General features: G+C 45.6%; 1 protein-coding gene across 1 annotated transcript in view; it reads left to right on the forward strand.

Annotated features, from left to right (window-relative positions):
- The window catches only part of LIMD1 (LIM domains containing 1), a 51,201-nt gene that overhangs the window by 17,887 nt on the left and 18,767 nt on the right, over nt 1-14,547 (forward strand). Inside the window, exons 3-4 of the mRNA XM_026091755.1 lie at nt 10,863-10,930; nt 12,302-12,364. Coding sequence (XP_025947540.1) covers nt 10,863-10,930; nt 12,302-12,364 — 131 coding nt within the window. The remainder of the gene's footprint in view (nt 1-10,862; nt 10,931-12,301; nt 12,365-14,547) is intronic.

Below are 14,547 nucleotides of genomic sequence, written 5' to 3' on the forward strand. Positions count from 1 at the left end.
CCTGTCCGTGCTAAGGAACACAAGCACTTTTTACCTCCTTGCTCCAGGTAGGTGTTTGGACCAAACCGTGTCCTAACTCCACCTTAGAGTAAGACCCAAGCAGAAAGAGTCGTGTCATTGCCTGTGCCCGTGTTTTGCACTAACATCAGGAATAGTTCTCATATATTCAGTGGCGAAAGAAGGCCAGGTTGTGCAGGTGGGAGCTGCAGTACAGTGACAGAGGCCGCTGGGGATGGGGACCGGGGATGCCCATCTCACTGCTCCCACAGATGCACATGGCTGGGGCTGCAAGGACAGTTCAGGTGGATCCGGAGGAGGGTGTGCGTTGGTGTTGCAGGACTTCCTTGTATTTGAAGGAAAGTGGCACTGGAATGAGGCCTCATCGTAGGTGTGTTTTTCCTCGCGTATGCATACATCTATGAATGGCAAGGCTGCCAGCAAATCCTGCTTGGAAGAAATCCTCGCTTAAAGGGGCAGTTTCCTGTATTCCCCGTGCAGTCTGTAGCGATATAATGCACGAGTAGCTTTCTTAAGGTGCTTAGGAGTTGTAGGGCGTGTGTTTGCATTTTTCCCTTCCGACAGTGTACTTTGCGGCTTGGCTTGCTGTGTTTGTAAAGGCGTAGCTGAGTTGACTTTCTGATTAAACAGGCTGGATTTCAGCTGCTTAATTGATGTCTGGGATGGCACAAACTGTTCTGCCCTGAGGTAGTGGAGGGAATGTACCTAGGAAGAATCTCCCCCCCCTCCTTTACAGATTTAGGTTATTTCTCTCTTCCAGGACATTGACCGCAATGCAGATGAAGTGCATTCAGGTCTGTCATTAGCACAGGGAGCACGCGCCTTTTTGGAGGCCTTCTGGGATCCGTACCATGATACCACTGGGGTAAATACGAGGAGACTTTTAACTGCCAGAAAAACAAATATTTGCCTGGACAGTATTGTCTGCCTAGCTGCAAAGCATGTCTTGAGCAGCATATGTGGAGACTCTTTCTGAAAAGTGAGTAGTTAGATTGTGTTTTTAAGGTCAAGAGGAGTTCATCTTGGACACCATCCAGTACAAACTGTCTTTGAGAAGTCAAGGTTGCTTGTGATTTCAATCCTAAAATTTCTGCGCTGGTGGAACAAACACTGAATATCTGCACTCCAATAAATAAAATATACAAAATTACCTATTAAGGTAAAGCATATTGTCCTGCAGATATTTTTGTCTGCTGTCTTGCCATTTTCATTTTCGTAAGAATTTCTAATTTTGTTCGTAGTTGGATTTGCATCCAAATGCTGCTTTGGTTTCCCAGATACAGAAAGCTGAGAGGGTCTACCGAGGTGGGGGGGGGGGGAGTGATACCTCATGGAGCTGAATTTTCTACATCCTCTGTTTTCTGATATACATATGTTCAGAGATAAATGATGGATGAGAGCAATTTGTTGAGCAGAGCTATGCATACGGTATGGGCTTGAGTTGCCAGGAAAAATAATTTACTGTTTTATCTGAGCCACTGGTATGCAATGGAGAAAATATGGCATAGAGGCCAAAACAACAGATTTAGAATGATTACTTTGACATAAATATCTCATTTATCTTCTTGTTTGTTACAAAGCAGACATACAAACAGGGTAGCTTTTTGTAGAGGGTAAGAGGAAAAAAGAAACTTTGAGCTGTTTCTGCTGTTTCAGTAAAAATACTTGCCTCAAATGAAGGCTATGGAAATGAATTAAAAAAGAACCCTCAAAAACATACAGCTTTTCCTGCCAACTCAAGGTATCTGTTTGCTGCTTGTTTTTTTTTTTCTTGTTTTTTTTCAGTTTGCTGGACAAACATTTTTAGTTAACAAATAGTCTGTTACACATTAACCTTTTAGGTTGTTATGAAATCACAGGTATTCTCATTTATCTGAAAAATAATCAGAGCTCATTTAGTTTATGATATGTCCTCAGAACACAAAAAAATGCAGATATTTTCAGGTGTTGATATTATTTCACTAGTAAGGAGACCTTCTAAATGATAGATATCTATCTAACCTGCTGTATTGTTTCAGCATTTTTCTCTAGGACTCAGCCAGGCGTGTATCTGACTGCTGCAGGTTGTCTGGGAAATAGACCCTGTTAGCTGTGCCAGCACTGCACTTTAGAGGAGACGGCTCTTGTACTTGAGCCACTGGGTCCTCGGAGGAAATCTGAAAGCCAAAAAAGTGCAAGGGAGGTGTCAGAGATGACTATGAAGGAAATTAGTAGGCGAGGAAGGAAGCTGGAGAGAAAGAACTGATTGCAAGGTGTTATGAAGGAGGCTTAGATGTTAAACTAAAGCAGAAAATCTGAGGCAAGGAATAGATTTTGATCCCGTATTGCCAAGAAGCAGGAATCCTGTATGTTTGCCAAAGTACAGAATTCAACCTTTGACATGTCTTCATTACTCTTTTTTTTTCCTAAAGCTCAGATTAATGTTGACGTGTGTGTAAGGGTAACAGGCTGCTGTGCCAGTGGTAGGGTTTGAAATAACACGGGTTGGCTGTTTTGCTACTCTGAGGGAGTTTTTTACATTTCACAAGGTAGTGGTGTTTAGAGGTATCAAATGTCGTTTACTAAACAAGGTAGCTAAGGTACAAAGCAGCGTAACTGTTAGCGTAGCCCTCTGACTGGGCTAATTAGCCTTGCTGCTGTGATTAGAAAGCATGGCTACTTACAGCTATGCAGCTTTTGGTATCTCTGGCCTAATGTTGTGTAAACGTGCCCCGTATTGGTATATAACCCAGAGGAAAACAAGGCCATGGTCTTTATTGATACTGCTAAATTACACTACAGGCAGAAAGTTACCTTATTGTGCAAGCGCAGCTTAATTCCAGAGAGAAGAACAGACAGCCTTGGGCAGTGAATTTCCCCTCAGCAACCTGTTAGGCACAGGTATGTGTGCCATTATCTTCAGATGCGAAAAATAGCAGCTACACTAGTGGAGGCAGGATTTATTTCTTGTAATTGGCTCGTGCAAACTCTGTATATAAAACCACTAAGTTGATCTGCATGTGTGAAAAATATACAGATCTTCAAAGTGGGCAGTGTTAAGTGTTAGCTAATAGTCATACCACAGCATCCCTTTAATAAAATTAACATGCAAGAGTGTAATAAACAATGTATTTTCAGCAAAAGCAGTCCCAGTAAAGATTTGGACATCCTGGCATTACAGACAGTTTGGAGACAAGGAAGGCATCCATGGATGTTTCAGCTCCCGTCTAAATTGCTGCCGTGTTCTTACTGACTTTTTGTCTTCAGTCGCTCAGCACGCTGGTGAGAAATCCCCACTCTGCCACAGGAAGTGGTTGCTGTGTGTGGAAAAACATCAGGGCAGGGCAGCTTTCGTTGTAGGATGACACTGCTTGTTCCTCTTCTGGCCAGGGCAGGAAAAGACAAGTTTGAGGTTGCTTTGGGGTCTGAGGTGAAGGAGCTTTGGCATGGTCCAAGTGTCCTCAATAGAAATCCCTGCTGGAAAGGTGCAAGTCTGCAGCTGGTTGGTAGCAGAAGCAGTCAGGGTTTATGGATATGCCTGGTGTTTTGTGTGGATGCATTGTATCAGTTGCATGTGGGTTTGTGCTGCGCGAGAGTCAGGGCAAAATGAGAACAAAAGTTGAAACCTGTAGGGGATACATATCCAGTCTTTCTGGTCTGTTTGTTTTTTAATGTAATCTTCAGAATGCTGCTTTTGTTAAGAGCAGGTATAAGATTAATTCTGCTGTAGGAACTGTAGGAGTTACCTAACAAAGTTTTAAGTGATATCTGCGAATAGTTTTCTAGGGACTAGCTTGAAGCTTTCCACAGCTGGAGAAATTTAAAAATTGATCTCTCTTGTAGTTTCCATTCAAAGCTAGTTGTAGGGCCAGAGTGAGAAGCAGTATTTTTAACCACTCTGGAAAGTTTGCTGCTGCTGCTCTTCGTGTTGAAGGCAGCAACAGCAGAAAGTAAGGGAACGCTTTGAAGTTTTCCTTCTCCAAACCTCATCCAATTACAACTTCAAACTTTCCCTAAGCATTTCTTATCTGGCTGCATTTCTCAGAGAGCACTTTGGGGGAAGCAAAGCTTACCTCCCCCTCCCATTTCCTCTGAAAGCAAGAGCCTTTCCGGGATCAGGGGCAGTCAGGTAGGTGATGGCGTCAGCGTGACTTTCTCCGTCTTCAGAGCAATCCCAGATTGCATTCAGGTTTGGGAGTGCAGAGCATTCAGCATGGGAAAGCAGAGCCACTATCCCTGTAACAGCACGGAGGGAGACAGAGCACTGGGTCAAAATGGGACGCCTCAGCAGGGATTCACCGATTGCGACTCTGCCTTGTCCCAGGCTGAGTTTATCTCATCTCTCAGTGTCAAAGCTCCTGGGGTGCCTGGTGCACAGTTCCCTCAAAAATAAAAATACTCAAATTTACTGGGGAGGTTTTTGCAATGGTTTACCATTAGCACAGGAGAGATGTTGCTCAGTGGTGTGGCTTACTGTGTTTTTGCAATGTTCCTTTTTTAGAGCCCTTTCTGCCCTCACCTGTGGTTGCTTTGCTGTTCAGCATGGCTGGCCATTTGTGGCACGTGCAGTGCAGCCAGAGCTTGCTTTGGGCTCTCTGGCCTCAGATCTTTCTCAGAGCTTTGTTTTTGCCTCCTTGAATGTTTTGTAAGACCGTGGAGGGCATTTTGCAATTTTACAGTACAACTGCTATAGTCAAGTGAGAGAGGCTGAACAATTCACATGTTAATGGAGCTGCTGTATCTTAGAGCAGTTGCTTTTAAGAGATACCCTATCCTTCTGCCGTTGTTTCACCAAGACTTTGATCTGAACTGACGTATCTGCCTATTAATCGTAGTCTGAATATACCTGATCTGGGGTATGTTCAGACACCTAAGTGACTCTTTCGTGCAGCCCCAGTTTAAGAGTGGATTGGAAATATTAACACTTTTGCATCACATTCTCTGCTGCATCCAACTTTAATGGTTGACAGCAGAAATGGGACAAAAAACAGAAATCAATTAGAGTCCTCTGATGCTGTGCCCAGGCTGCCGTGCACAGCAGGACCCCGTGCTGCAGATCAGTGAAGTCAGTATGCACAGAGGGCTCCAAAAAAAGCATTTGCCGGCTGGGCACTGGTTGGTCTCAAGTGCTGCTTAATGGTGGGCAGCAGGAAATTTTGTATAGGGACTGGGGGGGGGGGCTGAGGTTTCTGGGCCCTGCATGTATCTGTTGTGGTGCCTACAGGCTGTGAACAAACCTGGATCTGAACCTCCTCACAGCCTTACATGGGGAGAATAAGAAACAGGGGAAGGACTGCAGCTTGAGCTAGAGCCATCCAGGATTGAGGAGGAGCTTTATTTGATCCATAGTGCCTAGCAGGTTGGTGTTTCCAGCCTGCTGTCTCCTGACCGTGTCAGGAGGTTATACCCACTGACTCCAGAAACTGAAAAAAAAATTTTTTTTAATCTGTCATTAGTAATCACATGTCCAGATTCATCTTACAGCTGTGGCACTACTCTAAGAACTGATTTTTTAATGACAGAGGCCCAGGACTCTCAGCCCAAAAGGGACCCCAGAAGCAGCTGCTGGCATGCAGTGATTCTGGCCTATCTGCTGTGCAGATACTGCAGGGAAGTCCGTGGTGCTTAGGCAGGTAAGGTGGAGTCCCTGCCCGCCCCCCCGCAATGCAGAGCTCTTGGTCATACATCCCCATGGGGCTCTGAGGTCTGAAGATGGCCCTGTACAATGATATGCATTGCGAGTAACCTCCTGCCTTTGAACATGGCTTTGTGACCCCATCCTCCTTTTAATAAATAATGGAAAAGCAACTTCAAAAGAGCGAGTTTGGTCCAACTCCCCAGCAAGTAAATGACAGAGCTCCCGACATCCTCCTTGAGCCATTGCAAGTGCCCAGTAAACCTCTCTCCTGTATAAACTTCAAAAGGAGAGAGCTGTCATTTGAGAAAATGATACAGACAAAAGCACCAGCATCCTGGGAGTGCAGCCTGGTGGTATGCCTATTATCAGCTGCTAGGCAAAGAGTGTTTATTTTAGCACAAAGGCACTACTGACTAAGCTTGAAATATTCTGAAATCGGTGCTTAAATGACCTTGAGGTCATCCTGAAGGTCCCACAGCTAAATGGATTAGACAGACATGTAAAGGATGAGCAGTACATAAAAGCACGAGGATCAAACCTCCTGTCAGGGAAAGGAACATGAAATCTTGTAATAACAAGTGAAGATGATAGGGTTGAAATGCCAAAGAATTTTAATTGTCTGAATTTTTGCAGATAAGAGGTAAATTCAGGGTGAAGGAAAAGTAAAATATGGTCAGGAGCCAGCATTTTAAGAAGCGTGTTAGAGCAATTGGTCCTGAAAGTGGCAAGTCATGCATTAACATTCTTAGGTTTATCAAAGGGTGTCATCTCTGCGGTCATCTCAAAGTGATGCATATTTAAACTAAGCAGTGATCAATCTGTGATTCCTTAGATGTAGTCTGAGTTCCTGATGCTTCCTGTTGGTGAAATTATGACAGCATGTCTGTGCCCAGACAAAATCTGTGCCAGCCTCTGCCGGCCCAGGGTCAGAAGTATCACTGTGAGGGGGACTTGGTTAATTTAAAGTATGTGTAGCATTCTCACTACTTAGCAAAGCCCAGCACAGGATCTGCTGGCCGTTGACACTGGAAAAGAAAATCGGCACTTTCTAAGAAGTGGAGGTCACATTTGTAAAAGTAAATAGCACCAGTTTCTGCTGTTGGATCTCTCCATTTCTGATGAGCCTGGGAAATAAGCACGTGTTTTGGTCCCCAGAACCTTGCCTTTGCATGTGCAAACGCAAGTCGCTGGGTCAGAGGCCAGCCCTGTGCGTTGGCCACAGAGCTGGGACCAGTGGCTACCTCTGTGCTAGCAAACAAAACAGGGCTGGCTCAGAGGCTTGGGCACTGTCCCAGTCACACTCATGTTGCTTATTTACTAGCATGGTTTTTGCCATGCTGGCTAGCATCTCCCAGACAGTGCCAGGTTTGGGAGATAACGCAAGCCAGGGGCTGATTCCAGTCGGCGGTATGGATGAGGCTACGCCATCCTGGGAGGGACACGAGCCATTGCCACACTGCTCTGCTCGGCGCTATGAAGCAATCCCAGCCTTGTTTGTTTTACTGGTGTGGACGTGCCAGAACATCCGTTCCCCAGCTCCACTGGGACAGTCCCCAGTTCAGCCACGGGGAAGTGAGCTTTTCCTGTATCTTGGTTTCCCATGTGCAAGATGAGGAGACGTTTCCTTACCTCAGAGGGATGGTGTAAGAAATCCATCCACGTGTGTGGAGGGAGAGGCTGAGAAGGACAAACACAGAAATCTGCTTTGTTTGCAGGCACCATTCCCTGATTTGGACTTTATTCCCTCAGCAACTGCATGGGCTTTTCCTCAGTGCCACTCAGTTACTCATTTTTCTGATGAATTTCCTTTTATGTTTCTGCCAAATGCTTTAAGAAAAGAAAGTCGTGGAGAGGTGTGGAGCTAAAAATAGTCAAAATGACCACCTGTTCCCTAAAGAAAATAATTAAATCATTCCCCTCTTCCCTCTTCAAAGTACTCTTGGTATTAGCACCTCTTCTTCATGTGCCCACATAAAATCAACAGCCAAATTATAAATCCTTTTTAAAGGGGTTTATTCTCCTGCTAAAGGAGCTTACAGCAAAACCCTAGACACAGAGTACTAGCTGTGACAGTCCTCTGAAGGGCTGTTGCAATCAATCTTGACCTGCTAATGTCAGGGGGTTAAAAATATACCTGGTGGAGGATTTTTTTGGTCACTGTAGAAGAATGGCTTGGTGGCAACCCTCCAAGCCTGACCCTCTCTGCTGGAACAGGTACTGCTCACACACTGGTCAGGGCCTTTGTCCAAAAGAATGTCCTAATTTTATGGTGCGTGTGTTTTTCCTCACCATTGCCAGCTTGTCTTTAAGGACATCGCATAGGGATGGAAAGTCACTTGGGCAGCTGGGTATTTCACTGAACTAGAGCATGTGTTACCTTGTAACTTAAAATAAAAATTTAATGTTTCGTTTCTTCATTTTTAATAGCGCCAAATCCCAGGGCTGTATATAAATTGGTGGGAGATTTGCCTGAGTATTGCTTGCTGCCTTAGGCCTGTTGGTAACCCTCTTGCCTTAACCTCAACAACTGYATTGCAAATCCCCCGGTGCATCCTGCTGTCGTGCCTGCCCCTCCCCAGGGACCTGAGCTCCCTGCTAATGCTGGAGAACGTCAGGCTTATCTGTATGGAAAGGCAGGAGGATTTATCATGTGAACACGCACCTTGGATTATTTGGCCAAAAAGCTAACAACCCCGAGATTAGATATTTTTATTTTGGGCTCAGGGCCCTGTTTTGGTGTCAGTAACCTTGGCAGAATATCAGCGTGAGATAAAGCAGGGCAGAATGTTTTAGCCTAAAATGAGTATCCTCCTGGGAGCAAACACTAAAATACACGCACAGGGCAAATTACATTTCCTTCTGTTATCTGTGGTGTCAGTCTGTGTACAGAAAGGCCGTCGTGCAGCACTGCCTGCCTGTCATATGGGTTGTGCTTTGGTTAGGTTTGTGAAAGCGTGGAAACCTGCATCCCTGGCGTATGTTGTTCCTTGGATACTTTTGCCTAGCAGGATCTGTACCTCCCTGAGAATGCCTTGAAAGGGCTGCTCATTGCACGGGTAGGTAGGGCATGAGGCCACAGGCACCGTACTCCCTCAGGGATGCTGCTCCCAGCATCCATGGGGACATCCCCAAGGTTGGGGGGGGAAGGAGAGCTGGGGGGGATGGTGAGTGATGGGTGGTGGGTGATGGAGCTAGCAGCAATGTCTGGGGCATCCTGCACCCGCCGTGGTGCCGCCGATGTGTGTATGTGTGTCGTCCCTGCCGCTGGGTTTGCGCAGCCCGGCTGGCTGAGTTGGCCTTGGGGGTGGCCATGGCGAGTTCTCCGTGGATCAGAAATGGAAATCTGGGTCTCCATGCAAGAATGTACATCAAATATACTGAGCAGCAGTAAGCAGTGGGCTGCTACACTGTGATACTTTTGATTTCTCTGGTTTTCCTCCAGTCCAGTGTCTCTTTTCACATGGTGGACTTGCTGAAACTATTTGACCTTGTCGAACAGAGTGAGGGCCAAGGCCTCAGTCTAACCCTGGCAGCTCGCTGTATTTAGATCATCTCTCATCTAATGGTCATGCAGTTGTCCCCAGTGGAGATTAAAAGGGAAATGGAGATGGAAAGCATGTCAGAGTGGTCCTCTGACTCATATGTAGTCCAGTAAACCCTCAGCTGAGTAACACATACAGCTTATCCAAGAAGTTGCTGCATATACAAACCAGGGCTTATTTTTCAAGAAACACAGCTACCACATTCTTTGCTTGCCCTGATGGCTAGAAATTAGATTGAGCTCTACGGACGAATGGTGAAATGTTGGCCTGACTGAATTTACTGGCAAAGTTTTTGAGCTTCGCTGGAGCCTTTCATTTCCCTGAGAAGCAGCATGTGTTGTTTTCTAGCCTGAGAGTGCCCTCTGGTGTACACACGAGATAATAAAGATTTTCATTTATTGAATTGGCTTTACTTGGCTTCCTCCTTTTCTTAATCCTTTCCAGCCAGCGTGATTATTTGTTGAAGGCTACCAAATAGATAAATGACATAAAACACCCGGAGGTGAGCTCTGGACCTGTCACTTGTGTCTTGCCTGTTTATAAACCAACATTGCTGAGAATTTTTTTAACAATATTTACCACGTGTGGTGTATCAAGTGTCAGGTGTCCAGGTTCAGACCTCCTTCCCAAGGTCCCTGGCAGGTCCCTGAAACCAGCCCATGGCACGTCCACTGCTGGCAAGCACCTGGGGGTTTCTTAATGTGTCCACTGTGGTGTTAGTAGTTTCAAAACCTTGATTTAGCAGGGAAAACAGGCTGCGAAGCACCAGAAGAAGCATTTTATAAGTAGACAAATTATAGTCCTTTTTTCCAGAAGGATGATAGGCCATTTAGAAAAAGCAGAGGCAGTGTAAGCACGTGTTGCCATAGTTATGTGGAACTGGAAACAGAGTAAATGTGAGGCATAAATACAAAAACTGTCATAAATATAAATCTTCCCCACATGTAAAGCTGTTTCTTGGAGAGCTATGTCATCTTGTCTCTGTTGGGACATTTTGGGTTGAAAAAAAACACAAAGCACATTCAAACTTTTAAACCTTGTCGGCACAATGATGGATGTGCTGGTACAGAACAGAGATAAGCGTGTTTGGCACTCCAGCCCTGAACTTTACTCACAACAGATCAGAAAATAAGAATGATAAGATATTACAGTATCTTATCTGGCAGCTGCTGGTAGTAGGCAAAGCACCTTGCAGTGGTACAGCACTGGTGTGAAATTGTTAAGGAACAAGAGCTAGTGTGCATTATCCTCTGCACACCCTTTCTTCTCTCAGCAGGATGCCCACAGTTACTGCTGGGCCCTCTCTTGCGAGGTTATTTCATGCTGTGCTAAATCTGCCAGGAGGTGATCCAGGCTCATCAACCTACCATCTCGCTGCCCAGAGGTGAGACTCTTGTTGTTAGGATCCAGCGATCAGCCTTCAGCAGTCACCGAGGACTGTCCGTGACAGAGAAAACATGCTGGAGGTTGGGAAGGCCTGTGCTTGAGGTGGATGCTGGTCTTCAGTAGTCTGGCTATGGTGCTTTGATGTCCTTGTTGTGGATCACCTCAGTTATTTGTGATGCTGTTCTGCTGCATGGTTAAGTGATCTGTGTCCAAAGGCATCTCCAGCAGCCAGTTTTTGCTCATAATTTTCCCCCCACTCTCTACTGACCTTTCTCTTCTCCCTGTGTTTTTTTCCTTAGGTCGGAAGCTGAGAGGAAAAGCTTTTTATTTTGTCAATGGAAAGGTGTTCTGTGAAGAAGATTTCCTGGTAAGCACACAGCTGACCCTTGTGCCTTTGGCAGTGTGGCTCCCACAGAGCCATCACATCTCAGACTCCACAGGAGACTCACACCCTTTGCTGCAGCTTTGCCCGTGTTTCATGTGTTTCTAGTACGATTCCCTGGCCCTTGACATCCTCTGTTAATCCACGTACTAGACTCAGCAAGTTGGCTGGGTTTGTGATCTGGTGGCTGCCCACGTGTGGTAGTGGAAGTAGCAGAGTGAGAAGCCATGATTTTGCAGTACAGAGCTTGTACTTGAAGTTGTAGCCACTTGTGATGGCTCCTTCAAAATGGATCTTTGTAGAAATGCCATGGAGGTAAGAGCAAGATGAATGGCTAGAGAAGATTGAGTGAATTTCCCTTTCCAGTTAACTTTTTTTGCTTGGGCACCTTCATGGATGTCTTTCCATTGCCCTCAGTGGGTTTTGTGTGAATGTACCTGAGCATGGAGCATGGAGCAACCCCTCAGTCCTCTCTGTGGCTGGTGGAGAAACTCATGACTACCCTGATACTACAAAAATTGCAAAAAGCTGTATAGCCCCTACAGAGCTTTCACAGACTAAGACTTTGCTGAGACTTGAACAGTTTTATTTGCCCATTTACTGGGGAGGTCTAGTGATTTCTATCAGAGAGAAGTCAATTGTCTTCTTTTTCTTGCCAGTATATTCTGCACAGCCTGAAAATGGAAACATCTGGTTAAATGCATCTAAAATATTTCATTTTTCCAGTTTGTATTTCCACTATTTGGACAGGATTTGAAACATTGGACAGATTATGTGTTGTGCCTGAGGTGTACACTGCATATATGACAGTCAATTCCTTACTATTAGATCTTAGCAATAGCAACCAAAAGGTGATCTAGGCCAAACTAGAAGAGAGCTGAGACAATACCCTAATCTCAGACAAGTTTCAGTAGACCTATAACAGTGTAACCAAAGGTAGAATTTGGCTTTTCAAGCCTATAGATACAAGTGTCATGATATGAATATGTGATAAACACAAGTAAATTCATGGCTTGTAGATTCACATGGTCAAATAAACATGCAAGCCGTACTAGTAAATGCCTTATTTGCATATGCGTTTATGTTATTTACTTAGATAATTAATTGTACTTAAATTTAGGACTTGAAAGTTACAGGAACTAATACTTCTTCTGAACACTGAATATTTGGTRTCTTTATAGAATATCCTCTGGGGCCTGCCTCATCTATAGCTTCATATACTGACAAAACAATAGGAAATACAGTTTGTGTAAGGAGAACAGAAAAAGACCAAACAAATAACTCCCCACAATGCGCTGTTGTTTATGTTCTACTAACCTTGTGAAATTTTAAGCCAATTCTTTCTTGTCCTTGCAGTATTCTGGTTTCCAGCAGTCAGCTGACAGGTGTTTCATTTGTGGTCACTTGATAATGGACATGGTAAGTGATAGTTGCATTAGGAAAAAAAAATCCCCTAGCTTTTTAGAAGAATGCATCAAAAGCAAAATATATTCATATCCAGTACTATCTGTTTTCATGTTAGTCTGCTTAGTGCGAGATTGGTGGGAGAAAGAAAATCTGCTAAGCCGTTTGTTCATCCTTGCAAGGAAGTGAAGCTGGCACCCAGCTGTGTGGTACAGAGCCCTTGCTCTTCCTGTTTTCGGTGCAAGCTGAAAAGCAGAGCCTTCAGCTCCTTCATCCCCCTTGGGGATTCCCTGGACAGTGCATTCATAATCCTGTGTGTACTTCCTGCTCAAAAGTGCAGTGGTTCTGCGGTACTTCCTTGCTTGTGGGACAACAGTACTCCCTTGCTGAGCCTGTCTTCCCTCTAGTCAAGCTGTGGGTTCCCATGTAGCTTATGAATGAAGCTACTGCCTTGTTGCTGCTTTTTGTGTGTGCTGGAAGGCACTGGACTGATATTCTGGGGAATGGGTTTGACCCAGCATATGTGATTTGAGGCTCAGATCTGTCCAGGTCCTTGAAAACTGCTCAAAAGATCTGTGGACATCCTGCCAAAGCAGGCAATTCTCATTAACCTACAACAGGTATGTGCTCAGGGTTTGCACTGAGTGGGTCACATCTCAAAGCATCATCTGGTCCTTTTTCCAGCATCAGGCGGTATTCAGGTGTGGGTCATTCAGAGGGAGACAAATTCATAATCATGTAGTTGATGGTGTAAAACTATGGCTGAGGCAAAGAAGTGATGAATTTCTAGGTGATCAGTTCACCACACTCCATCCAAGGGTTTCTAATGCTTACCGTTAATTATCTTAGCTTGCCTGGTTACGCTAGAAAGCATTAAAATTGGAAAAGTTATTTCATATTCAGAAGTCTGATCACAAGGCTAACAGGCCATGTAATTCTACCCGTTACTTGCTGCTCCAAAGCTAACAGTGAATTACAGTTGTTGAGTTCAATACAATTACCATAGTCTGTGTTAATTAGAAAGCCAGGCTACTGAGCACAAAGCTCCTAGAAGTCTAAGAAGTTATGAAAACTAGCTAAAATATTTGTTTCAGCCTCTCATGGAGAATGTAAAGATATATTTCCTTTTGTTGGTGTGGTATGTCTTGCTTTCTGATTATGCTAAGTAATCTTAGTGTGAGACAACAAGCAAGGACAACTGCAGGAGGCCTTGACTTCTCCTGGGAAAAGCTCTAGCTAGGAGTGGCTGCTGCTAACGAGCTCTTGAGCTCTCTTGGTTGCCCCTGACCAGAGAGAGTTGGGGCCTTTGATCCCGGTGGCCCTTGATTAGGGCGGGTCAAGCACCCTGGGAGTCAGTGCTAGGGAGAGACCTATATAAGAGCTAGGCCTAGAGTGGAGCGAGCAGAGGCAGCAGTTTGTGCAGAAGGGTGCATGAAGGTAGCTTTGTTTCTGGTCCCCGTGGTGTACGCTTCCTCAAGTATGGTTGTGACACGCCGCAGAGCGCGTTCCCCAGTGGCTGTTGGAGTTGCTGTGTCAGAGGCTGCGACCCAGACCGACCCTCTGACAGTAGATGCAGCTCTRCAGGTCTCAGGCTGCAGGGAGTGCTTGGGGCCTCTCCGGGAGGCCTGGGCTGGCAGCCAGCTCTCCTGCGGGAGGTGTGCTGCTGTTGGCGAGTTGTGTCGTCAGGTAAGGGAGTTACGGGAGGAGGTCAGTAGGCTGCGCAGCATCYGAGAAGCAGAGCAAGAGATAGACAGGGTATTTTCAGAGACTGTGCAGCTTCAGGAGTCCCAACCCCCCACAGCAGTGGAGTTGCCAGAGGGCTCTGTGCTGTGTGAAACGGTACATCATGACACCGTAGAAGAAGGCTGGAAACTGGTCACTGCTCGTGGGAGGAGAAAGGCTCCTACTCCTCCTGAAGACTTGCAGCTGAAGAACAGGTTTAGTGCCCTCCAGGATGAGGAGGAGATGGGCATGGCTGCAGGGGAAGTAACTGGGACAACAGACCCTGTGCCTTGCTGGAACGCCCGGGAGAAGCAGCGGGTGATTGTCGTGGGGGACTCTCTGCTGCAAGGGATGGAGGCATCTATCTGCTGACCTGACCTCATGTCTAGAGAGGTTTGTGGCCTGCCAGGGGCTTGCGTGCGAGACGTCATGGAAAGACTGCCAAGGCTTGTCCATGCTTCGGACTATTACCCACT

The sequence above is a fragment of the Apteryx rowi genome, unplaced genomic scaffold, assembly GCF_003343035.1.
Source record: "Apteryx rowi isolate R43461 unplaced genomic scaffold, aptRow1 scaffold_920, whole genome shotgun sequence".
NCBI classification, from domain to species: domain Eukaryota; kingdom Metazoa; phylum Chordata; class Aves; order Apterygiformes; family Apterygidae; genus Apteryx; species Apteryx rowi.